At 39.4% G+C, this 27,328-nt stretch overlaps 2 protein-coding genes and 1 long non-coding RNA gene across 7 annotated transcripts in view; 1 reads left to right on the forward strand and 2 right to left on the reverse strand.

Annotated features, from left to right (window-relative positions):
• Nucleotides 1–16,097, reverse strand: part of LOC140595014 (membrane cofactor protein-like) — a 30,329-nt gene extending 14,232 nt beyond the window's left edge. For all 3 annotated transcript variants that reach the window (XR_011996406.1, XM_072733365.1, XM_072733366.1), the window contains exons 1-5: nucleotides 15,878–16,097; nucleotides 10,646–10,825; nucleotides 10,210–10,309; nucleotides 6,676–6,761; nucleotides 5,623–5,820 (exon numbers count right to left, since the gene is read on the reverse strand). Coding sequence is in view for 2 of the 3 variants with exons in the window: in XM_072733365.1 (XP_072589466.1) it covers nucleotides 5,623–5,820; nucleotides 6,676–6,761; nucleotides 10,210–10,309; nucleotides 10,646–10,825; nucleotides 15,878–15,995 (682 nt within the window). In the remaining variant the exon portion in view is untranslated. The remainder of the gene's footprint in view (nucleotides 1–5,622; nucleotides 5,821–6,675; nucleotides 6,762–10,209; nucleotides 10,310–10,645; nucleotides 10,826–15,877) is intronic.
• A 194-nt stretch (nucleotides 16,098–16,291) lies between these two features.
• On the forward strand, nucleotides 16,292–26,470 carry LOC140595016 (uncharacterized). The gene is made up of 3 exons (XR_011996408.1): nucleotides 16,292–16,427; nucleotides 19,087–19,184; nucleotides 21,079–26,470. It is a non-coding gene; the product is annotated as an uncharacterized lncRNA (long non-coding RNA).
• Nucleotides 18,351–27,328, reverse strand: part of LOC112910991 (complement receptor type 1-like) — a 70,754-nt gene continuing 61,776 nt past the window's right edge. For all 3 annotated transcript variants that reach the window (XM_072733379.1, XM_072733377.1, XM_072733378.1), the window contains exons 22-23: nucleotides 24,038–24,139; nucleotides 18,351–20,424 (exon numbers count right to left, since the gene is read on the reverse strand). In XM_072733379.1, coding sequence (XP_072589480.1) covers nucleotides 20,412–20,424; nucleotides 24,038–24,139 — 115 coding nt within the window. In that variant the 3' untranslated portion in view covers nucleotides 18,351–20,411. The remainder of the gene's footprint in view (nucleotides 20,425–24,037; nucleotides 24,140–27,328) is intronic.

A 27,328-nucleotide genomic window follows, 5' to 3' on the forward strand; every position in this document is an offset into this window, starting at 1 on the left:
AGCAGATACTGTCTTCCAGTCTCCACTGTTCCTCAGCACGAGTCAGCTGTCACTCTTACTTGGGGGAGGACACTGTGACATGTTTTTATTCTCCCCTCTTCCTGGCTGCTTTGCCTTTAACCTTGTAGTTCTACCATGATGTGTTTAGTTCAGTGGGGGTTTCTTGGTAAATTAGAACAATGTGTTTATCCTGCTGGGGTCAGACTTCCTTGGTTCTGTGAGGTTATTGTCTTGGGACAAACGTGGGTAATTTGGGGCCAATATTTATTCAAATCACCTCCATACTGCTCTTTCTCCTCTCTTTCTGAAGCACCAACAGCACGTATGTTGACTTCCTGCTCCTCTTCCACGGATCTGTAAGTCTCTCTCTTTCTAATCATTCATTTCCAATCATATTCTCCTGACTTCAGGTTCACCAATCTTTTCCCTGTCGCGCTACACTGCTGTTAACTGCACTAATGGTTTTCCTTATGTTTGCTAGACACAGTTTACATACAGTAAAACTCACCCTTTTTAGTGTACAGCCGTATTAGGTCTGACAAATGCAAATAATCATGCAATCACCACAGTAAAAACACAGAAGACTTGCATTACCCCCCAACATTTTCTCATGCCCCTTTGTAATCAACCCACCCCACCTCCACAACCCCCTTCACCAACCAGCCAAACACTGATCTGTTTTCTATCTCTATACAGTTGCTTTTCCAGAATGTCATAATGGGACCACTGCCCCTGAGTATGGCTTGTTTCACTTAGCATAATGCATTAGAGATTCATTCTCGTTGCTGCATGGATTAGAGCACACTCCTTTCTATTGCTGAGGAGTATTCCATCGTTTGGATGTACCGCGGTTGTTTATTCACTCACCAGTTGAAGGACAAGTGGGTTGTTCCCAGTTTGGGGTGATTATAACTAAAGCAGCTGAATATTCTCACACAGGTTCCTATGTGAGTATGATTTTATTTTATTTTGATTGATGAATCATATGGTAAGTTATTTGTTTTTGATTTCAGTCATCCTAATAGATGTTTAGTGGTATCTTTTTTTGGTTTTAAAATACATTTCTTAAATTACTAATTATATTGAGAAACTTGTCACGTACTTTTTTGCCGTCCATATATCATGTTTATTGAACTAGGTCTACTCAAATACTTTGTTCGTTTTTTATTTTTATTTTTTTTTTTAATTTTTTTTTTTTTTTTATTTATGATAGGCACACAGTGAGAGAGAGAGAAGCAGAGACATAGGCAGAGGGAGAAGCAGGCTCCATGCACCGGGAGCCCGACATGGGATTCGATCCCGGGTCTCCAGGATCGCGCCCCGGGCCAAAGGCAGGCGCCAAACCGCTGCGCCACCCAGGGATCCCTGTTCGTTTTTTAAAAACTAGTTTGTTTTCTAATTATTGAGCTTGAGAATTTTTTATGTATCATAGATAAAAGTCCATTATCAGATAGGTGCTTTGCAAATATTTTCTCCCAGTCTACTGCTCACTTTTTACCCATTCTTTTAACAGTTCTTTTGTAGACCAGAAGTTTTGAGTTTAGAACATGCAATTTTTTTTCTTTCTTTTTTTAAAAAATTTTTTTCTTTCAAGGATCATGCTTTATGGGTGGTATTTAAGAAATCTTTGGTTAGGTCACAAATATTTTATATGTTTTCTTGCCAAAATCGTACTGTTTTAGGTTTTACATGTAATCTATGATCCATTTTCCTCTAAATTTTATTTATTTTTAATTTTAAAAATTTGAATATAGTTGACACACATTATCTTAGTTTCAGGTGTTCCCCAACTTTATATGTTATGCTATGCTCACCACAAGTGTGGTCACCACTTGTTACCACACAATATCACTGAGTATATTCTCTATGCTGCACCTTTTATTTCCATGACTTATTTATTCTATAATGGGAAGTTTGTATCTCTCACTCTTTCACCCATTTTGTTCATCTTCTACCTCTCTTTCCTTTGGCAACCATATTTTCTGTATTTATGGGTCTGAATTAGTTTTCTTTGTTTCTTCATTTGTTTTGTTTCTTAGATTCCACATATGAGTGAAATCATATGATATTTATTTGTTTCAGTCTGACTTATTTCACTTAGCACATATCCTCCAGGCCTATTCATGTTTTCACAAATGGCAAAGTGTCATCCTTTGTTATGACTATGTAAAATTTCTCTGTGTGTGTATGTGTGTGTGCATCACACCTTTAGTGATTCACCTATGATAGACACTTAGGTTGCTTCCGTATCTTGATTATTGTAAATAGTACTGTAATAAACAGGAGTGCATATATCTTTTCAATTTCTTTTCTTTTTCATTTTCTTTGGGTAAATAACCAGTAGTGGACTTACTGGATCTCTATGATCCATTTTGAGTAACTGTTGGCTTATGGTGCTAACATTAGTCAAGGTTTCAAGGTTCCTTTTTTTTTTTTTTTTTTTTTTGGCACATGGATCTCTAATTGTGCTATACCATTTGTTGAAAACATCGTTTTTCCACTGAATTGTTTGTACACCTGTACACCTGAAGAAAATCAACTGGATATATTGGCAAGCATCTAGTTCTGGATTCAGTATTCTATGCCATTGTTCTATATAGCTATGCTTTCATCTATACCACATTGTCTTGATTATATGCCTTAAGTATGCTTTATATAGTTTTAATATCAGGTAGAGTGAATCCACTAACTTTTGTCAAAATTGTTTTCACTATTCTAGTTATTTTGTCTTTCCATATAAATTGTAGAGTCAGTTTGGTTTATACAAAAAGTTCTGCTGGGATTTTTATTGGGATTTTGCTGAATTTAGATAAATTACAGAGAACTATTATATTGGATCTTCTAAACCATAACTAATGTATATCCCTTCATTTATTAAGGTTTAATTTCCTTTATTAGTGTTTAGTATATTTTAGCATTAAAATATTACATATATATTGTTAGATGTATACTCAAGTTTTTTATGTTTTGGAGCTACTGTAAATACTTCTTAAAATTTCTATTTCTAATGGTTTGTTGCTATTATACAGACATATAACTGTCTTCTGTACGTTGATCTTATATTTTGCAACCTTGTTAAAATTTAGGTCCTTGGAATCTTCTACATAATCAAGTCATAAGGGAACAGAGACTTACTTTCTTACTTTCCAACATGTATGCCTAATTCTCTCTCTTGCCTTGTAGTAGCTAGGACATCCCGTACAATGCTGGATAGAGTGGTGAGAATGGACTTCCTCCTCTTTTTCCTACCTTGGGGGAAATTAGTCTTATTTACACTTAGGGAATTAAGTATAACGTTAGCTCTGAGATTTTGTTGATGCCTTTTATGATGAGATAGTTGCTTCCTTTCCATTCCTAGCTTGTTGAGAAATTTTATCCCAAAAAAGATCAATTCTGTCAAGTGCTTTTTTTAAACATCTATTAAGAAAGTCACATTTTTTTCTTATCCAGTGTCTTGATCTAGTAAATTACACTGATTAATTTTTACATTTGAATTCTTGCATTTATGGAATAAATATTACTCTGCTATGATGTATTATTATTGTTATATAAGGCAGGATTTGCTTTGTCAATATTATGTTGAGAGTTTTGATTCTGTGTTCATTAAAGATATTGTTTGTAATTTTCTTGCAAAGTTTTTGTCTGGTTTTGTCATAAGGATAATGCTGTTCTCATGAAAGGAGTTGAGAAGTATTCTCTTTTCTTATATGTCTTGAAGAGTTTGCATAGACATACTATTTTTTATTTCTGAAATGTTTGTTAGAACTTTCTATGGAGGCCATCTGGGCCTGCAGTTCTCATTGTGGGAAGGTATTTAACTAAACATTTTACTTCTTTAATAGATATAAGACTATTCAGGGGTGCCTGGCTGGCTTAGTGGGTAAAGTATGTGACTGTTGATCTTGGGGTTGTGAATTCAAGCCCCACATTGGGCACAGAGTTTACTTAAAAAAAAAAAAGATGATGACTATTCAGGTTATGTATATCTGAGTGAGCTTTGGTTGGTATTTTGTATCTTCCAAGGAATTTGCCTATTTCATATATAAGTTGTCAAATTTATAGGCACAGTTGTTTTCATAATATTCCCCTATTATCCCTTAAACATCTGTAGGATATTTAGTGTTGTCCTCTTTTTCATTCTTGATACTGATCCTCTCTTTTTCTTTCAGTCTGGCTACAACGTTATATATCTTATTATCTCCAAGAACCAGGTGTTGGTTTCATTAATTTTCTCTTTTCAATTTCATTGACTTATTTCTATTGATATTATCTCCTTCTGTCTCCTTGTCTGTTTCCTTTTTAAAGATTTTATTTATTTATTCATGAAAGTCACAGAGAGGCAGAGACATAGGTAGAGGGAAAGCAGGCTCCCTGCAGGGAGCCTGATGCAGGAATCGATCCCAGGACCCTGGGATCATAACCTGAGCCAAAGGTAGATACTCAACCATTGAGCCACCCAGGTGTCCCTCTGTCTCTTTGTTTTGAGTTTAATCTGCTCTTCTTTTTAGAAGCACAGATTATTAAGACTTCTTTTTTTCTATCATAACTATTTCACGTTATGAATTTTCCTCAGAGCAATGTTGTTGTTGTAACAAATTTTGATATGCCATGTTTTCATATTTCTTCAATTCAAAACACTTTCTAAATTCTCTTATGAATTCTTCTTTGATTCATAGGTTGCTCAGAAGTGTCTTGCAAAACAAATAAAAATAAAAAATAAAAAAAAGAAGTGTCTTGCATAATTATCAAATATTTGAAGATTTTCTGGGTTATCTGTCTTGATTTCTACCTTCATTCCATTGCAATAAACAAATGTATTCTGAAAAATTTCAGTTTTTTGAAATTTGTTAAAAATTATCTTGCTCGTTTTAGAGAATGTTCCATGTGCACTTGAAAAGAATAAATATTTTGCTGTTATTCAGTGGTTCCTTTCTTCCAAGAGTAAAATCCCTCTAGTGCCTCCTTGCTTTCGATCACTCTCCAGTGTCTTAAACATGGTTTTTATTTACTTATTTATTTATTTTTTTAAATTTTTATTTATTTATGATAGGCACACAGTGAGAGAGAGAGAGAGGCAGAGACACAGGCAGAGGGATAAGCAGGCTCCATGCACCGGGAGACCGACGTGGGACTCGATTCCGGGTCTCCGGGATCGCGTCCTGGGCCAAAGGCAGGCGCTAAACCCTGCGCTACCCAGGGATCCCTTAAACATTGTTTTTAAAATATCTATTGTCCAGAGCTTATCTCTTGGCAGTGAGATGGTTACTCTTTTACAATTTACTCTGTAGCCAGAACTCTCATATCTTATAAGAAAAAGATTTTCTTATTTTTAACCCAGTATGTGTTGAATTTTTGGGTTCTTTCAAGCAAAAAAAATCCTAACTCATGCATATATACAGTCCACCATGTGAACTAGAATGCTGAGAACATTTGGGATGAGGAGCAGGAAACTCTAAAATTGGAACTGATTTCACTTGACCTGTATTAACCTACATTGGAAGTCAATTTACCAGGAGGAGGCACAGATGACTATTTTGTTTACTTACAGATAAAACTATTTACAAAATGTTTCCAAATTAACAATTTACAAATGAAGAAGGAAATAAATGGAAATATCATTACCTTTACACTGAGGAGGGCGACTACTCCACGTGTTTTTCTCAATACAAATAAGTTCTCTATCTCCAACAAGGGAATATTGATCTGATCCTTTTAGATGATTACAACTAAAAATAATTATTTCATTATATTCAAAAATAGTTCTGCGGCTATTGGTGTGTTTTCCATTTTTTATTTTTGCAGGTGGTTGACAGTAAATCTCTTATAAAGGAAATAAAAAGAAGAAATAAAGGAAAGGTGTTAAGAGAGCCTTATAAAGTCCTATGAGCTACCTTCAGTAATTCATTAACATAATTTCTATAGGCTAGCTGTGAATCTAATATCTATTTAGGTTTCTATGAGAAAATGTATTATCCCAAATTCAAACCATACACAAGTGAATTTTTAAAACAAAGTTCATTTTCTTGAATACCTATATAAAATACTTATTATTACTTTATAAGGCCATGCCAAGTTTTGTTCTAGTCATTATAAAAGGTACTGAAAATTTAATGAGAAAATATGCTTGTAATTAAAAATAAAATTTACTGCTAGCTGAGAAATTCTTGAAATATTTAAATACATCAATTTGTATTTAATATATATATATATATATATATATATATACCCATTTGCTAAATGAGTGATTCGCAATAATACCAAGATATTGTCTTTCTTCACTTTCATCCTTATGAACATAACCATGAAATTTTCCAAGGCTACAAATTATGTGATTTCACAAGAGACTGAATTCAGATATCCTTCTTTAAGCCAGATATTCAAGAGATTTGCAAAAATGTAAAACAATGGGATTACTTTCAGTATTTGCTATGGAAGATTTATTTTTCATAAAAATTGTTGCATATACAGGTATGAGCTTACTATTCCTAAACATGAATGAATGATTATTTTTTAAAACTTCTCATTTTTTTATTCCAATATGATGAATATCAATAAACACAGCCCACATAAAGAAAAGATCTTTGGGATCTTTGTCAGCTTAAAAGCTTAAAGGGGATCTGAGGCCTAAAAGATTGAGGCTTGCAGATCTAAATTCTAAAATGAAAATTTACTTACTTTCACATTGTGGGAATTCATCACTCCAATACACCTCATCTCCTTGAAGGTTGCAAGTCAAAACTGAGTTTCCTTCTAAGTGATAACTGAGAAAAGAAAAACTTTCTATTTTCTCTGTTAGTTAACAAGATGCACATAAAAATGAAAATTTTAATACTGTTGCTTTACTACACAACAATAGTTTGAGGGAGAAGCTTCTTAAATAACATTATATAGTGAAAGTGCTAACCATATCTACAATTAATTAGAGTTTCTACATTTTGAGTACTCATTGACCAAAAGCAAAGATGTCTAAATAAATCTGCCATATACCTGTCAGTCTGGTCTCTTTGCTATCTCTAGCGATCACACTACACATTCATTTCTATGCTTATGTTCACACCATTCTTCTCAGTAAAATCAACAACCAAGTAGAGAGATTAGGCCCTAGAGCTTGCCTGTCTGGATCTGAGCCCCAGCTCCATGAATCACTTTGTATTTGAACTCAGGCAAGTCCCTAAATGGTCCTATTACTCAGTGTCCTCATTTATGAAAAGGGGATAACACTGCATACTTCATGGGACTGTTTAAACGATTAAATTAGACTAGCACCTGACAAATAGTGAGTGCTAGCTAAATTTTAGCTCTTGTTAATATTTTTTAGGTAAGAATATTTTTCTGGGTCTAGCTCAGGAATCTTACTCAATGAAATTTTCTCTTGGGTCTTAAGTTCATGGTATTTTCTTCTCCTGCTAGACTCCTACTGTAGTGATCATGAATAATTCCATTTATTCACTACTTCTCATTTATTATTTTGCTTTGACACCTCTCTGTATATACTGTGTTTCTTTTTCTTTTTTAATTTTTATTTATTTATGATAGTCACACAGAGAGAGAGAGAGGCAGAGACACAGGCAGAGGGAGAAGCAGGCTCCATGCACCGGGAGCCCGATGTGGGATTCGATCCCGGGTCTCCAGGATTGCGCCCTGGGCCAAAGGCAGGCGCCAAACTGCTGCGCCACCCAGGGATCCCTATACTGTGTTTCTTAACAAGGCTACAACTTCTTTGAGAAGAGAATATGTCTTAAGTGTTTGGTACCCCTCAAACTGCTTAATGGGCTCTCTCTATATAACTACCAACTAGATGTTCCAATATTTTTACTTGATCAAGGTAAAAAAAAAATAGTTGGTGAGGCTGTTTATATATGGATCCAGTTGCCTTTTTTCTACACAATGGTATTTAGGAGAGGATTCTGGGAAAATGGCAGAGTAGGAAGTACTAAGAATCTATTTCCTTAACCAGACAACAACTGCAAGGACAGAATCTGCCTGATGGGAGTTATTTTGGAACTCCAGAGTCTGTTGATGGCTTGTAATTTCTAAGGAAAGACTTGGACAGGTGAATTGCATTGATTTCAGTCACTATCATCTTAACACAGTGTCAGGTACGCATCTCCCACCCACTGCAGGCAGCTGTGTATTTGTTCCTGGAGCAGCTTAGAAGCAGTTTTAGGAGCAAGGGCGGGTGGGGAAGGGCAAAAGGGACCCTGTCCTCCAGACATTGAGGATCCGTGCTGTTATCATTGAAATCTTCTCTAATCACAGAGAAACAGTCAAAGAAGTGGGCAGCCACTCTCATCATACCTACCCCTAACTCTCATAAGTCCTTTTCTAACTGTCTGAAGTGACTTCCAGGGCATTTAAACATCCAGTGCTCTTTGTTCCTCACTTCATTTTTCACTTTTTCCCCTCTCAGGAGCCAGACATTAAAAACCAAAACATTGAACAAAGAGAGAATCTCAAAAGTAGGAAGAGAGAAGAGAGTCATCAAACAAGGGGGGATCCTCAATAATAATATCAACAGATTTCTTATCAGAAGCTTTGGAGGCCAGAAGACACTGGGAGAGTATACTCAAAAAAGTGCAAGAAGAAAAAAAAAACATCAACCAATAATCATCTATTTAGCAAAACTATCTTTCAAAAGTGAAGAGAAAACTAAGACTTTATAAATAAACAAAAGCTGAAAGAGTTAGTGACCACTACATATCCCCTGCAAGCAATAAGAAATGCTCAAGGGAGTCCTGCAAGATGAAGTAAAAAGATATGAGAAAGTATTTTCCATATGGAGAAATAAATATCTCACTAAAGGTAAATACATGAGCAATTATAACAGTTTATATTATTGTAACAATGGCTTATGATTGCAATTTTTTGTTTTCTTTATAACTTAAGAGACTGATACATGGAAAGAAAAAAAAAGAAATATAAAACAGTATTACTGTAACTTCAGTTTTTAACTCCAAATCTTGCTATTTACTAACTTACAGGATTAACTTAAAGAACTATTAGATTATGTTTTGGGACACACAATGTATAAAGATGTAATTTTGTGTAATAAACAACCAAATGGAGTGGGAATGGAGTTATAAAGGAGCAGAGTTTTTGTATGTTATGAAATTAAACTGCTACAAATTCAAATTAGAGTGTTATAATTTCAGGATGTTAAATATAATCCCCAAGATAACCACACAGAAAACAGTCATAGAATATACACAAGAGGAGGGACACCTGGGGGCTCAGTGGTTGAGCATCTGCTTTTGGCTTGGGGTGTGATCCTGGGGACCTGGAATCGAGTCCCATGTCGGGCTCCCTGCATGGAGCCTGCTTCTCCCTCTGCCTGTGTCTCTGCCTCTCTCTCTATATATATATGTCGCACGAATAAATAAATAAATAAATAAATAAATAAATAAATAAATAAATAAAAAAAAATTTAAAAGAAGACAGAGATTGGTAGAATGGATGAAAACACATGACCCAACTATATACTTGCTTAAGATCCAAAGACAAAAACAGGTTGAAAGTAAATGAACTAAAGAAGATATTTCAGCAAATAGTAATCAAAAGAGAGTAAGGTTGATTATACTTTTATATCAGACCAAATAGACTTTAAATCAAGATATTACAAGAGGCAAAATACATTATATATTAATAAAGGGTTCACACAGTGAGAAGACTTAACAGCTGTAAACATTTATGCCACCTGATGACAGACCATCAAAACATATGAGGCAAAAACTGACAGAATTGAATAAAGAGATACACATTTCTACATAATAGTCGTTTCTGCTAGTTGGAGACTTTACTACCCAGTTCACAGTAATGGACAGAATAACCAGACAATACAAGTAAGGAAATAAAGGACTTCAAGAAGACAGTATTTCTGTGAGTCTTCCTTCAAATGTGAGAGTTGGCATTTTAAATAGGGTGCACTTTGTCAAGAATTAAATTGCTGTGATTACTACATTTTGATGCTTACAATAAACTTATTATTAGATATATTAAGTATTAGACAATTTTGCTTTCCTTCAATATAAATTTCTCTGAATTACTTAGGCATCTTTTCAGTCTCTATAAAAAGCCCAAGGGTTGTATGGCAGTAAGTGTGACTTGTCACATAGAAAGCAAATAAAATCCACTTTCTGGGAAAGCTTGAGAAACAAAACAAAAAAATGGAATTAGTAACATTTACCTTATTTCCTCTAAGGAGCAACTTACCCCTCATCACAATAAAAGTGAACTTGATCATTATATCCCGAGGTTAAATTTGGGAAAATGAATTCACCATTTTGGAGTCTTGGATGATTACATTCTTTCTCTAAAATAAAAATTTTAAAATTTGTGTTTTTTTTATCACTGATTTCAAAACAGATTTAAATCAAAATCAAAATTTTGCACTACTCTCTGCAATTAATGCAATATTATTCTCTATAACTAACTGGTGTACAAACTTAAAATTCACATTTAACCAGATAAACAATCACCAAGAAAAAGATCCCCTAGGGATTTCTCAAATACTGGAAAGAGTACTGCTATCTGAAACCAATTTTCACATGAGAAAAAATCTTGCTGTAAAATTTATAAAAGTCTCCAGAGAAAGCAAACACACACACACACACACACACACACACACACACTTTTTTTGTTCACTTACTTGAACAACCTTCTGGGATAGGGAACCATGAGTGATTCTTCTCACAAAAAGTCGAGACAGGAAATGTCATGTAGTACCCTGGATTACACTCATAAAATATTTTCTCCCCAACTGCATAATACTCTTTAAGCATACTCTTCAGTGTCATAGAGTCATATCTTGGTGGTTCACCACAGGCATCTAAGGATAAGATAATAAGAAAATGAGAAAATGTTAATGTTTTATTTTATGTATTTTTAAAAATATATGTAAGTATTTATTTCATTCACCAGCCAAGGACTGTGGTCTGGCAGTAGGTAGGTAATACAGCATAAATGGAAAGACCCTTGGCAAGATTTTATTAATTCTTAGATGCTTTTACCCAGGTGGTGGGAGTCGTGGAGGATGTCCCTTGCCTTGCTTTAAATAACAGCCTAATAGCTTTTTATTTGATGGGGAATAAGTTAAATTTTCTTGCAATGATAGATTGAAGAGACAAAAAAAAAAACACCAATGTTTATAGTCTTAAAAATATATATAGGTATGCAACTTTCCCCATTTTTTCCTAAATTCATTTCAAAACTCGCCTTGCCTCTAAGAAGCCTTCTGTAGGCCATAGCACTCTGCTCCAATGACTCTTCCATAGCCTGAAAAAAACAACGATAATTTGTCTCTTCGGGCTCAGTCTCCTCACAGAAGGCAAGTTCCTAGAGGTCAGAGATCATAGGTCATCTTTTTCTACTGCACTCTGTACCCAGTGGAGGCTTCAGAAATGTTAGAGTAACAAGTGATTAGTCCATATTCAATTGCCTCCCTGAAACTATACCCCATAAGGTTAATGAAGTTAATACTACCAGAAAGTTTATATCTCCCCCCCATTTTTTTTTAACAGAGAACTATGTCTCCCTAATCAGATATTGTATCTTTTCAGACCTACTAACAAACTGATGAGCTGTCTCTGCAGAAGCCTGGAATCAAGGTCAGCGGATATGGCTCTATTCCATGAATAAGCAAGGTTGTGCATTCTTTACCAGATAGAAGGAGTCTAAGACCCAAAGCAGGGTATACAGGCTTTCAGCACAGGACCATAGCCTCTGCTCCTGTCCGAAGATAATTTCCTGAGGTCAGGAGCTAAATTTTGCCTCCTTCTGATGCTGAGCATCAACTTCAAAGGGAACATGGGATGTATGCGTATATGTCACTAAGGTACATGCTCCATCTACCTCATGGATAAGACCCTGCCATTTTCATCAACATGTATATAACCTCACCCCTATGATTATTAAAAACAAAACAAATTTTTTTTTCTCTCCCCCTTTGGAGAGGACAATTTCAGGCTTACTCTCCTGTCGCCTCCATTGATTGCCTCTCAAACTTCCCTTGCTGCATACCTGATGTCTCTGTGAATGGCTTTGCTGTGTACCAGGACTTGGGTTTGGTTCTAGCCACACATGCTCCACTTGGAAAATGTCATGCTATCTCAAATAACATAATGAAACCAGAGTGTGACCCCTTGCCCAGCAAACAAGATAGATAGTTTTCACACATGCTCAGCAAACATAACAGATGGTCTTCACAGCTCGAATGTCTGATCCACCGCTCTAATTCTACCTTTGCTTCAAGTTCACACCACTGCCATTTCTTCTCTAGAGTGCTATCAGCGTTTCTGAACAGGCCCCCTTACCTATCTCATCATCTTTCATTCATTTCATGTTTCACATTGCTGCCAGAGTCACATTGATACGACAGTGACCAAAACTCTTCCAAGTCAGATACCTTTCGATGACTTCCCCAATGCCCTCATGACAATGCCTAGGGGCTCCTTATCATGGCTAGCTGACTTGTAAAGCCTGTCCCTATCAGGGCTCTGCTCACTCTTGCATAATATTCTCAAGCCCTATTCGATTCCTTACAGTGTCCATTCAATTGCCTAAACTACATCAACACTCCAGATCTCCTTGCATCATTTAACTTCAGCTTTGACCAGAGATCCCACATTCCTCCCACCCCACTCATCTTTCAGTTTCAGTGACATGCCACTTCTTGTAGCTCTTGACATCTCTTATCAAAAAACTAGCTGACGTGTCCTCACGATGCTCCATTTACTTCTTCCACAGAATGCCTCATAGCCTAAGTCGTTACTGTTTGTACTCCCTCCGAGACTGTTACCTTCTGAGGACCACGTATGACATATCACTGCACTTGTAATGCCCAGCGCCACAGCTGAATGAGTGCAGTTAGCAGATCTTCTTAGACAAAAACTCAAATTCTTTTCTGCTCAGCCAATGTCTTCCAGAGAAATCACCAAATCATCATTTTTGTCTTTGTTGTTTTATGCCTCTCTTCAAACTTTTTCATTGGTTGAATGACAGCTCTTTCCCTTTATCAGAGTATTTGATTTCTCTCATGTCAAAATATTTATGCTTTCTTGTTTTATCATGGACCCAATCTCCATTTCTGCTATTATTACAAACAGTATTTAACATTATCAAAGGAGAACTCCAAATAATGGGGATTTTTCCCCCAAGTACGGTAACCAAAGATTCTACATCTTCTTTCTTAAAACAACAGTGGTGATATTACTAATTTTAGCAATAGCGAACCTTCAGCACTACCTGTACCATTATTTTAAGGGCAATTTAACTAACTTATCTTCATACTCATCCTATGAATAGGATACTATTTCCCCCTCTGTAAGATGAGCAAACTAAGGCACAGCAGCTTAAGTAATTTGTCCAAGACAACATCCCCAGCAACTAGGCAACACTGCTTCCCACCACACTCATCTGAAACCCTCCCGTGCTTCCACCAACACACTTAGCAATGTAGTCCTCAAGACATGGTCTTCTACTGAGTCTGGAAAAATTAAAGTAACCCTGGTTTCGATTCGCTATGTGTTAAGTCAAAAAAAAACGGCATAAGCTGCCCTGAAAGAACAGCTAATAACGTCATGTCTGAATTTTAAGGATGGTGATTGTTCATTGCTGACTATCCTGTTGCTCTTCACAATGTGTGGCTCTGTGATCTAGTCCTCGGGCTCTCTCTTGCCTCCCTTGTCCTCCTGCTGCCACACCGGGTAGCTCTGCAGTCATCGAATGCCCCCAGCCATGTCATATGTCTAAGCGTCTGATCAATCACACAGCTCCCTCTGCTCTGAACACCCTTCCTTCCTGCTCAGCTGTGGCTCCTGCTCAACCCCTGACTTCTTAACACTGAACCCAGTCAACTGCTCCTCTAGCAAGAATTTTCCACTTCCCCGGGAGGCAGTGCCCAGTCCCCTCCTCTTGGACTGTCCTCAGCATGGATCTTTCAGTCACTATCACAAGTTTTTGTGTTTAATAGTCCCCCTGGCTGACTCCATTCACACATGCAGCCCTAGCACCAAGCACAGGATGTCCCTTGGAGGGGCTAGGCAAAACATCTGGCGCTCAAAGGGCCACCGCAGTCAAACAGAACACCATGCTGAAGAATACAGAGATGCATCTAATATTGAAAATAATCACCTTTTAGTTTTATGCACTGGAGAAAGATCTGGCCACGCAATTTCTTCTGTTGCCTATCTCCCAGGATTCTGGTAACCTAACAATTGGCCAGATAAGGACTGTTGTCTCTGCTTTGTAATCTGCAGAGGAAGGAGACCAAGAAACTGCCCTGTAAGCAAGCACTTAGGGATCTTGGCTTCTTCATTAGAAAGGAAAGACCTAAAGACACCACTCACAACAGGAGATGGTGGGTTTTGTCCACTGAGGCAGAGACTCCTTCTGGAAGAGTAGGACTGGTCCCGAACTGGACAAATGTTCCCTTCTGCAATCTCACGTAGCTGGCAACTGAGTGCCTTGGAGATGGCGAGCCTCCAGGCACAACACTGTCTGCTTACAAACCTGCTTCTGGGCGTGGGAGCTGCCTCAAAATGGACATGTGTATTCTATTCCCGTTATTTCCTTGCCCTACATAACGAGGCCTCATTTGGACTTTCTCTAATTTCATACCTATCCTGATTTTACCTTTGAACCTGCAACTTCCTTTTCTGCATCCCTAAGTATCTGTGATCTTCCAATTTTCACCCTATTCATTGTATTTCCTCTCCTCCAAACAATATTCATGGTCTCCTTCATTGTTAGCTCCATGGCTAACCTCAACTTGATCCTTTTTTTTTAAATTTTTAATTTATTTATGATAGTCACAGAGAGACAGAGAGAGAGAGGCAGAGACATAGGCAGAGGGAGAAGCAGGCTCCATGCACTGGGAGCCCGACGTGGGATTCGATCCCAGGTCTCCAGGATCGCGCCCTGGGCCAAAGGCAGGCACTAAACCGCTGCGCCACCCAGGGATCCCAACTTGATCCTTTTTAAAAACTTTTTTTTTTCTTTTTGCTTTCTTTTTATTGCCACCAGCCCCTCCCCACCAGTAACAAGCAAGAGGAGAGTATTGTGGGCACTGCAGAGTCTACATAAACAGTAGGAGACAGAGCCTTTCTGACATCAGCTGCCCCGCCTTAGCTTAGGCACCACAGAAAGGCCATCCTAACCCTGGGTCTTTAAAGAACCTTTCGCTGGTACTCTATATAAGCCTCAGCTGAATATTATATTTCATTTTCTGATACTTGAAGGTTATGCAAGACTGTTGATACTGAGCAAAAAGCTGGGCATTTTGAATGACAAGCGTGACAAGACAGAGGAGCTCTCTGCATTCTAGTGGGGAGAGCAAGCAGTTTGGCAAGAGTGTCTCCCCATCAGGGAGGGATCTGAGCTGGAGTGTGTGTGTCTGAGATAGGGTGGTCAGAGAGGGGGTGACATCTCAATTGAGCTTGAATGAGAGGAAGGAGCCTTATATACAAAGGGCCGGTGGAGAATATTGCAAGTCTGAGGGAATAGTAAGTACAGAATCCCACAGAGAAAGAGTTTGGCCCGTTTTAGTGAAAGATTTTCTGTGCCACTAGACCTTGTTAAATGCTATCAGAGAATCAAGCTCCTTTCCTCCAGAGCACTTCTCTTGGGTTATGTATTCGCTAGCAGTATGTTTTGTCTGCCATTGTCAATCAGTCTTAGCATCCTTGTCTTGACTGCCACTGTGTGGTGCTAACAGTGAGCAAAACAGTCTGTGCTTGTATTTGTGTGCGTGCAAGCAGATCAATAGTGAAATCAGGATCAGGAGGTCAAGGACACAAAGCTCCAGGCCCCTGGGTACCTCTGGCCAGCTCCCCGGATCTGCTCCAGCTCAGGGCCAGAGGGCATAACCTCTCCAGGCTCTTACCAGAGTTTAGAGAAAGCAGGAGCACTGGGGCCACCAAAAGGATCCCGACCAAGCGCCAAGGAAAGCGCTTCTGCGGGCAGCAGGGACAGCTGGTGCGCGGTGCGCGGGACGCCGTCATCTCGCAGGTGCCCAGCGGGAGCCTAGGAGCCGGCCAGGAGGACTCCTCCCCGAGGACTGGCACCGCACGCCACAATCCCCCACCCCAGTTATCCCCGGGCAGGTGCGCAACGGAGGGGCGTGGCCAGGGCGAGATAGGGCGTGGCCAGGGCGGACGTGGGCGGGGCCTGGTGGGATCGGGGCGGAGCTTGGGCGGGACGTGGGCGGGGCCTGGGCGGAAGCGGCGCGCCGTGGCGGAAGGGGCGGGGCCCGCGGGCTACCGGGGGCGGGGCCGTCGCCGCCGTCGTCCGGGGTCGGAGCGGAAGGGCGCGCTGAGGGGAGAGCGCGGAGCACAGGCAGCGGGGTCGTCGCGCGCTCGCCGAGCCCGTTCTCGAGGGAGGCGGCGGAGGGCGGCCTCCTGCCCGCGGCAAGGGGGCGCTTCCCTGAGGAGAAGGTAAGGGCGGGGCGCCCGGGGGGGCGGGGCCCGGCGGTGGACGCCGCCTGCAGCCCGGGGCGTGACCCCGGAGACCCAGGATCGAGTCCCGCGTCGAGCGCCCTCGGGGAGCCTCCTCCTCCCTCTGCCTGTGTCGCTCCTCCCTCCCTCCCTCCCTCTCTGTGTCTCTCATGAATAAATAAATAAAATCCAAAAAAAAAAAAAAAAAGTTGCTCCGCAGGAGGGAGACCTTTTCTGGTGAAACAGCCTCTCAGTGGAAAATCAAGCGGTGGATGAGGAAAGAGTACATTTCTGTCAGAGGAAAGCATTTTCCCAACCATTTCTGCTACTTTAGAGGTTGGCTTTTGTTTCTTTGTTTTTTTTTTTTTTTCTTTCCTCATGACTAAATTAAAAGATGGGAAAATACAGCTGCTGTTTGGTTTCCTAGTTACAAGTGGTAGATTACATTCAAGAATTGGTGTTTCACTGGAACTTTCCTTCTACCAGTAAACTATATGCCTGAGGTTGATCGAGCTCTTCTTAATATAACTGAAAAATAAATCTCACATTGATTGATTTATTTTCATGTGAACCAACTAAGGCTCCGTTCAAAAGGTTCTGAGCCCCGTTCCCTATCTTTCTGGAAAAGCTCCATGAGACAGGGATAGAGTTTTCTTCTGTAGCTCCAGTGCTAAGAAAGTTGCAGGTCTGTCGTAGGTGCATAATAAATGCCTATGAATACAGTATGAAATAAGCAGGTGTTGCTGTCAGATGCATCTAACGTGTCTCTGCCAATTTCCCCCAGCATGGATTTACCAAAGAAATGCTGGGAAAGCTCTGAGAGATTTTAATAATTTTAGACACTAGGAACAAAGTGGGGCTTGCCTCGAAAGGAGGGAACTATAACTGTCTACACACAGAAAACACTCCTGTATCAAGCAGGGCAAACTATGATATGAAGTGGAGCTACTGTCTGTCTCTTAGCCTTGAGATCATTTTAGTGACTTAGTTCAAAGACAGAGTGTTGACAATGAACATCCTGTAGCCTTGACAGGAATAAAACTCAAGAGTCAAGGCTTTGCGGGTGGCGCCTGGGTGGCTCGGTCCATTAAGCATCTGTCTTCAGCTCAGGTCATAATCCCAGGGTCCTGGGATCAAGCCCACATCAGGCACCCTGCTCAGTGCAGAGCCTGCTTCTCCGTCTCCCTCTACCTCTCCCCCCACCCCCCGCCCCCCAGACTTGTGCGTGCACATTCCCCACCATCATAAATAGAGTCTTTAAAAAAAAAAAAAGAGTCAAGGCTTTGAGTGATGTAGGGCAGTAAAGGCTCCTGTTTTCCTGCAACTGCCCTTAAGGATTTTGTCACGCTGCCAGAGTGAAAAAGAACATGGAGAATATGCCTGTGTGTACACCAGGTTTTGAGCTATGTGCTAGATCTCCTTTATGAATGGCAGTAGGGCTGAGGTAGATGTGTGGGGATGTCATCAAACAGAGGCCAACTCTGTAAAAGAAATCACGATATTGGATGAGACTTGGCCTCCTACATTCGTGTTTACATCATGCTTCTCAGAGGTGGCGGTAGCAGCATGAATGAGCCTGTGAGTACTCTGAGACAGAGCTGTCAGTGTCCTGGTGAATTACACATTAGGTATCTGAAAACCTGAAAAAGAATGACTAAACACAGGATAATTTTAAGCCATCATTTTGATGTTGGCCCTGAAGCGGTGCCGCCTCTATTTGTACCTGGTACGCACCTGCCAGCCGGTTGGCCATACTGAGCTGTTACCAGCAAGAGCATCCAATGGTAAACCTCACCCTACACAGGATTCTGAACACATTCATGTCCGGGAAGGAGGGCCTGTCTCCGAAGGAACGTTTTGTTTCCGCTTGGCTTTGAAAGGCTTCAAAAAGTAAACACATTACAAACCATATACCGGCATAGATTTAGAAAGAAAAAAAATCTTTTATTCCTTCCCTGTTATACAAGTGGACACAGAACATTTTATTTAAACGGCATAGACTTGAAGTTACATGTCACACTTACGTGTAAGGTATACAAAATGGAAACTAGAAGAAAAGTTAGATTGTTAGCAGTAATAATAGCTTTGGAGACTAGTTGGTCCAGCCCTACGTTCAGATGAAAAATGGAAGGCCAGAGGCTAACAGAATTGCTCAGCGACACAAATGAAAGTTGGCAATTCAGTATTTTGCCCGTCTTAGTATATACAGCAGTTCCCGTGTGTCACTGATGTCACAGACCAAAGAATCTCATGAATTTCTTTAAATTCAATGTACCAGGCATCAGATACCAGTTAATCACAGTTCTCACTGACGTACTGCATTCTGGGAAGAAAGAGGAACCTATATTTTTTTTCTTGTGATAGGGAATTTTAATTCTAAGAAAGTCCAATTGCCAGCAGTTAATTTCTAGCCCTCCTTTAAAGTGTACTTCTTCAGACACTCAAGACCTACTAGATTTCCCTAAGTTTCAACAAGCAAAACCACTGAGGATCTTTTCATATATTCATGGGCTACCTGCCTCTCTCTTGGTGGCTTGGTGGTATGTCCTTTGTCTATTTAAGGGAAGTAGGGTGGGGAGGGTTGGCCTTTAAACTTTTAACTCTCCAAATATGCCAGTTATGCTTGTCTGTGATACAAGCTGTAATTTTTTCCTCCTAGTTTGTCAGTTGACTTTGCTGCTCCTGTTTTTTCTCTGTATTCCATGATTTTAAAGAAAACTTCAAGTTGATGTGCTGTTCATTCTGTATGTTTTCAAGGTAAGTGTGACAGACTAGACACCTAAACCCAAATTGTACAGTGGTTAGCAGTAGTCATATGCAAACCTATTGTTAAATATCCAGAAAGGCTCTGATATTCTCTAGGTCATTAGCACGACCCTTGATATCATACCAAATAAATTTTTGATCTAAGTACGTGAACCAGTGTGGGAATCCAGGGCCACTTAGTTCTATACTTACTTGTACATTAATTTTGCAATTCTTAAAAGTCATGGTTTCTTGATTTATTGATGTGTTCTGAGTCTACACAAAACTAAGTCCCTTCCTTTTATAATGACACTTCTTTTATTTTAAATAGTATTTTTTATATAGAACATAGTTCAAATTGATTTAGAAATAGAGCTTAGGAAATATCCAAAGCTCATTGTTTAAAATGTTTCTCCTGAAAACCTCTCTCCCAGATTCACTTAATGCCTGTTTTTTTTAAGTTTTATTTATTCATTTATGAGAGACAGAGAGAGAGGCAGAGATATAAGCAAGTTCCATGCAGGGAGCCCAACGCGGGTTGGATCCCAGGTCTCCAGGATCAGGCCCCCGCTAAAGGCGGCACTACACCGCTGCGCCACCAAGGCTGCCCATACTGCCTTTTTAATAAACAGAAAATACTTCTTTCCCTAGAGAACATAAAAACTCATCTAGCTAGATTTTACTCTGATCTAATAGGTGATTTTGCTCTACAGAAAAAGTAAGAAAAACCTGTGTATAAAAAAATAAACATCTATGAAGAAAGGTTAGCAGAAAATGAATCAAATATTGACACTAGTTATCACTGAGTAGTTTTGTACGTGACTTATTTGTTTTTCACATCTTCATCCTGGATTTTGATATTCTTGTTAAGAGCCCATTTTATAGCATGAGCATTTGAAAATAAGAAAGGTGATGAACAGACTTGTTAACAGAAATGCTAAGTGATACCTTCTTCCTTTAAGTGATTGAGTCTATATAGCCTTAGTGCAGACTTTTCCCCTAACTAGATGATGTGTGCTTCCAGCACAAGGAAAGAGCACATGGAGTGACAGTATCCAAGCAGAGAGGAGGGAGCCTTTACCAGCTCCTGGGAGCACTTCAGCATCTTCAGGTGCACATGTTTGTATCTCATGTGAGGTCACTTCCAAGATGTTCTGAGTTTCACATCTTCCTCTGTTAAATTAGCTCCTTTCCAACAACATTTTAATTCAAGATGTTCTCCAGCGTGAGAGTACTTTCTCAAGGAAGGGCACTGAAATAACAGGATATTTTTATTCAGGTGACAGCATGAGTGACAAGTGAACACCCCCCCCCCCCAAAATTTACTGCTTAAAATCATGATACTAGCATTACACATAAGTCTGAGTTTAGAAGAAGTGTTTATGCCCTCCTAAGTGGTGCTAGGTAGGGCACAAGAAAATATTGAGACACTGGGTAGGTAAGAGAGAGATTAAGGAATAAGTTGACCTTTCCTCATTGCCTTTTTTGTCAAAGGAAGCATGTTCTCAGTGTTAAGCCTTGTTCCAGAAACATAAAGGTCCCTCATAATGCACAAAAAATTTCTGCCTCTTGTTTCTGAGCCATGTCATGGCAGGGGAAAGTAAACAGGAGCTGGCAGTTTGGAGGAGGGTCAGCCTCAGAGAGCATGTCCTGCTTCCCTAACACAGTCAAGACTGAAAGAAGATGTTGGATAGTCTAAGACGTCCAAACCCTTCCCTGGCCCTGCTGGAACCTCTCCTCTTTCTTAAGGCCAGGGAACAGACCCCTCTTGAGGCTCATAAGCTCAGCTGACACCCTCTATTATTCTTGCCACCTGATGCCTCATCATTGTTCTCTTTCTATCTCACAAGGCTTCCCAACATTATGTGTTACCTGCATCATCTTTCAACGTTCTCATGTCTTTCAGCTCGCAGCTGTGTCTTTGGAATCTGCCTCTTTACCTGTATCACCCTCTCTGTCCTTGTGCCTGGCTAGGGTGCCCACGTCTTAAGCAAGGTACAGACTGTGACTCACTTCTGGTCTACCACATGATCAACCTTTCTTCTTTGGGAAAAATTCCAGTCTTAGAAGGAGATTGGAAACCATTTCATTAATGACTTCTTCCGATTTTATTAAAAGTTGATACAGTCAATGTACACAATTTGACATATACCTTGATATAAAAGGACATTTCAGAAAAGTTGAGGATATATGAAACTCTGATCAATTTATTCTCAAGTATTTACTGTACTCTTCTCATTTGATTAAGTCTTTACTTAGAGATTGGGGAAATTTGAAAGGGGGTCCTTACTCATAAGCAATTTAGCGTGGTAAAGAAAACACATTGGTACAGTTTGGTACATTGATCAATGTTTGAAGAATGAGCAAGTGAATGAATGCAATAGTGCTAATAGGTAACCATAAATGAAATATTGAATACCTTGGGATATAAGTTTCTATATGGTTTTTAATGATACATGAATGGTTGTCATTTGATGGATACCAAATTAGATTTAATATTATACAGTCAATATCATTTCAATGTATAACCTTGTAAAGGTAAAGTATGTGATGAAGCCTAAGAATACTAGCCATTGGATGGATGGAAGCTATTTCAGGTAATTTTTCTATTCTTTATAATTTTCTGTATCTTCTCTATTTTCCAAAGCACATATTACTTATAAAAAGAAATTATTTTTAAAAATGGCATAGACAGTAGGTGCTATGAGTTCCAAAAACAGACATTACTTTGGACCAGAGCACTTTGGGAGAGAATCTTGGGTGAATGAATAGTGAGGTGGGTTAATGCAAGTTTGATTGGAAGAAAAGTGGTTCAGTGTTTAGGTAGGTAACCTGGCAGGACTGAGGAGAAATCAAAAGATATTTTAAATACTCCTGTGTATTGTTTTTAAATGCACTTTTGTAAGGACAACCATTTCCCTCACAGTCAGTTATTTTGTGTGTTTATATTTGGTGGCAGCACAGCTGGCTGTAATCAGTTTCGCACAGCTTTTCCATCATAGTGAAGGACAAGAAATGCATCAGTCCAAGAGTCTTGGAGCATAAGGCAAAACATCCCTGAACGCATAATATTCTCTGTCTTATTTTATCTTAAAATCTCCTACATTGTTTGACTTCTGTTCCCATATGTATTTATTTGTGTTAATATAATGCTGTTTTCCCTTCAAACCATTGGAATAACATTAGAAAAAAACTCTCCTTAAAAGTCATGTCATTCTTATCTCAGGACTTCTATACCCTATGGATATAGGAGTCAAGCTTTCTAGGGTATATGCAAATGCTCTTTTGAGAAGAATCAGGCTGGATGATCATTAAAGCTTCAAAAAGTTAATTAGCAATTCTGAATTTTTAAAAAGCAATGTGGATTTCAATTGCTTCCATAAACAGTTGTGAAGAACAAGTTCTTCAACAAAAGCAAAGTGAGTACAAGTGAGATAATAAACCTAGGGATTCAAACATTCTATTTAGGAAAAAGTCAACCATATGTTTGCATAGAAACCCTCTATGTTTGCTTAGAAGATCTGAAATGCCTCTATCTTGATTAACTATAAAATGCCCCGTTAACTTTTTCAATAGCTGCTCTACTATCCTTTGTTGAATTTAAGATTTCTGACAAGTTTGTAGATATAAACTATCAGGTTTAAATTAGCATACATTGATATATAGGAAAGAGGACGTTTATTTAAAAATGTGATACTTTTGCTTCTGCTTTCTACAGGAGTGGCCCTAATCCCCTTTATGGGCTTTTGGTGCTGGTGTTTCTGACCCTGTCCTAAGGAACTGGATAGATGTTTTACGATACTAGGGCACAGCCAGAGTATAAACAAGGACTGGGCGAATTGCCCTGCATGAAAAAGAAAAAAGGTATTTTGAATTTATCAGAAAACCAAATCAAAATAGGTACCCTGAGAATACATTGAAGATTTTAACAAAACTAACATGTGTCTAATGTGAGAGAGGCCTAGGGAAAGGGTGGAAAGCCAAGACCTACAAGGAGGACTAAGCAGTGAGAAAATCCTGATCACATGACACAGTTCAGGGTTTGGCACTTTTCTTCTTAAGGACCAGATAGTAAATATTTTGGCTCTGTATGCCACCCAGTCTTGCTTTCTGTGGCTTCCATTCAACTCCACTATTACACCAAGAAAGCAATAAATAGGCTAACAGTGAGTGAGACTGTGATCCAGTAAATCTTTATTTGCAAAACAATTACTTTTTAGTTCAAGGATTTCTAATATTCAGTTCTAAGTTGTGTGCCACTTTGGGTTGTATAATTTCCCTTTCACCCCAATCCTGTAGCAAACATCTGAACATTCAGGACACAACAGCTGTGCTAGTAAGCTGGTATCTGAATTCCTGGAATACAGGGATGAGGTGTGGTGACAAGCCTCTGTGGGGGGCAGATAGAAAGGACAGAGCAGTCAGGAGGCCAGCTGTGGCACAGAATTCAGGGAGAGTGGGGAAGCAGAGGAGGGGAAGTCCAGAGTCTCCTCAGGATCCTGAGGTGACCCTGCACATTGAAGGGAAGTGGGGGACCGGGAGGCACACCCAAGTGGCCAATGCGTGGGTTCCACAAGGAAAACGAAAGCTTCCTTCTCAAAGGTTCATGGCATCACGGCACAAACCTACGGAAAGCTTTGTGAAAACAGTGCCTGGGCAAAGCGCTGACAGTCCTCACCCAACTCCCTGGAAGCAACCAGAGTCCCAAGAAAAACAACCACCAAGGCCTTTCCACTTCCTGAAGTACTTTCTAACTCCCCTGGTACCAGTGATGCAACTCGAGCATCATCATGTGCAAATCCTGTTCTCATTTTCAGTATTTGAGTTCCTGACAACATTATGAATTCGATATGTACATTAGGTACCTGCTGTTTTCCTGATTTGTTTGCAGAGTTTGAGGCTGTATGCCGCTGTCTTCTTGAGGACTTAAATGGATATTCTCTTTAGGTTTTTCATCTGTATTGGTGCTAATTGGCAGAGGAAGAAAAATAGGAAAATATCTTAGTTATATATATTTCAGTCTTGGGGAAAATTAGCCAGCAGCTTTCATCTTGAAATTTAGGGTAGAATTTGACTCAAGTTTCTAAAGTCTTTGCAAGATATGTAAAAGGAACACATACCAAATCCCACCTTTCAGGACTAAGTCAAAACTCAGAAGTTTTGAAATGTGAAAACCATCCTGTACATTGTCAGAAGACTCTGAATTCTTATAGACAGGTGTCCATGCCTTAAAACAACACTTATTTCCGGAGTGATTCTGACTGGTAAATAATCATTTACTGCCCGATTGTGACATTTAAGCCTGGCAAGGTCATAAGCTCTGTACAGTGATCTTACATAAGGCTTCCTTCTTCCACTTTAGCAAAAGACAGAACTTGAAAAGTTCTGTTTTCTGTACAATTAACACCCACGGTGTGGAGAGCAGTGGTCCTTGTCATGAGGCATATGAGGACTGAGAATAATTCCAAGGATTTAATCCCTTCTAAATGCCAATAACAGTCATGTGTAAATAACAATAGCTAACATTTTCTGACCTTCATCCTAAATGAGGCACTATGCTAAGTGAAGTCAGAATGATTATCTCTATTTTACAGACAAGGAAAGGTTTTGAGAAGGTAAGTGTCCTGCTGAGGGTTTCATACTAGTAAGTGATGTGAACACATCTCTTACTGACTGCAAAGCTCATCATCTCTGCCTCTTCCAGGGTTAAGTAAGCACTTGATTGTACATAAATGAAATGATAAATGATTCAGTGCCAGTACCTTGAGATTTCAAATATGTTTTAGATAATAGGGACTTTAGGGAGGAAGCACAAAGAGCTAACTCATTCCACCACTTACCAGTACTTCCTATTTACTAGTTACTCTTTTACCATTTCTTGGAAATTAGAACAAGGATATCCCTTGAGACAAGGAGGAAAACTGGGAGTCAGGAGCCAAAGTGGTCACAGGATGAGGAAGGGCAAACCTGAGATCCATGCATGAGGAAGAGTAGCGGGTTGTACCGACAGTTGTTCTTGGGGGGCTTCCAAGAAGCAATGATTGCTTAGCTGAGGAACAGCCTAAAAGTGGTCTTGGATGTAAGTGGTAAATGAGGTGTGAGAAAATACAACCTTAGTGTATCTTGAATAAATGGCTATCCAGTTGATTGATGGTGGCTACAAGATAATAGGAAATATGTATTACTTTCTTCCCTTGATACCAGGCACAGGTCTCTGGAATGCTTATATAGTTTCAGTGATATGAGCACTAGGATGCTCTGTTGTTTTAATATTTATTTTTTGACCCTATCTCTGATGTAATTCTAAAACCCTTCTAAAGGCTAGAGCCTTTAGAGCCCTAGGAAAATCTTTTTTTCAAAAGAGGTGACTCTAGGGGACTACCTGGCTAGCTCACGTGGTAAAAGCATGCAACTCTGGTCCCTCAGGGTTGTGGGCTCAAGCTTCATGTTGGGCCTAGAGCCCACTGGAAAAAAAAAAAAGTAAATGAGGTGACTCTGGGTGGGCTTCGGATGGCACCTGGATGGCTCATTGGTCACTAGAACAACCAAGCCAAGATTAGAAGGTTGGAATTTTCAGCCCCAGCCCCTATCCTCCAGAGGGGGGAGAAGGGCTTGAAATGAGCTTCCTAGTATGCAAAAGTATCCATGTATAGGAAGAATAATGCACCCCATCTCCTTGGGGACAGAAGCTCCTGTGCTTGGGACCCTTCCAGACTACACATGTATTTCTTACATCTGGCTGTTCATTATATGCATTATCATAGCATTTAATAAATGGATAAACAGAAGTAAATGTTACCCTGAGTTCTGTGAACTGCTCTAGCAAATTAAATCAAACTCAGGAGGGGTTCATGGGAACTTCAGATTTATAGTCCATTCTGTCAGAAACACAGGTGACAAGTTGTACTTGAGACTGGCATGTAAAGTAGGGTGGGAATAGTCTTGAACTGTTTTCTTAACTGTGGGATCTGACATTATTTCTTGGAAGTTTTAGAATTGAATTAAGTTAAATTGTAGGACACCTAGCTGATGTCACAGAGTTGCTTGTTGTGGGGAAAACACATATATAGTGACCAGGAGTTAAAAGTGAAGTGTTCAGGGATCCCTGGGTGGCTCAGCGGTTTAGCGCCTGCCTTTGGCCAAGGGTGTGATCCTGGAGTCCTGGGATCGAGTCCCATGTCAGGCTCCCAGCATGGAGTCTGCTTCTCCCTCCTCCTGTGTCTCTGCCTCCCTCTCTCTATCATAAGTAAGTAAGTAAGTAAGTAAATGAATAAATCTCTAAAATTAAAAAAAAAAAAGTGACGTGTTCTCTATGTGTAGTTAAGGTACCCACAGAAGGAAAAGACAGGTATTTCTAATACAGTGGGTAAGGTGAACATAGGAAAACAGGGAGCCTTTGCAATGAGAGGCCTTAATAGTTTTGTCGCACCAAGCATTATACTAACAAGGGCTTTAAAGTGCTGTCTTACGGACAAGAAGGCTATATAGAAAAGGCAGTGGATCTGAGGCAGAAACAAGAGGCAAGGACGAATGGGCTCTGGATGGAGGAGTCTAACAGTATTATTCCTCAGTGATCAAGGCATGACTTACCTTAACATTTGTGTAAAGTACTGATAGAGTAAATACACAGTAAAATGCCACGCGTGCAGATAATAGCATTTTTTTCACTAGTGAAATACCAAGCCAATGAGGTTTTTTTAATCACAAATGAACAATTTCAACCTGTAAACATACTGTCACTCGAGATGAGTAAACAGAATATTATTCAAACTTTACAAATAACCGTTACATTTTAGCCTGAGATTAAGCATGAAAAAGTTCAACCTGAGTATTTGTCCCATTAAGCATCTGAAAATAAAGCATTTTCAGTGAACATTATTTATCAAACATAATTAAAGCATCCAAATGAACTTTGACAATGAATAGTGACCCACACCAAACTATAATTTGCTCTGATCTACACGATCTTCAGAGTCTAAAAGTACCTATCACTAATGATTTTTAAAAGTCACAGAAAGAACTTCTAACTCTGTGAGCGGAGTTCCCTAAGTTTTCAGTAAACCTGATAAGGCCAAATGAAGAGCCTGATAAGAACAGAACCCCTTACAGAAATACTTTAATTTTCTTAGAGGTTAATAACTCAGAATAGAGTGAAA

This window comes from Vulpes vulpes, chromosome 13 (assembly GCF_048418805.1).
Source record: "Vulpes vulpes isolate BD-2025 chromosome 13, VulVul3, whole genome shotgun sequence".
NCBI lineage: Eukaryota > Metazoa > Chordata > Mammalia > Carnivora > Canidae > Vulpes > Vulpes vulpes.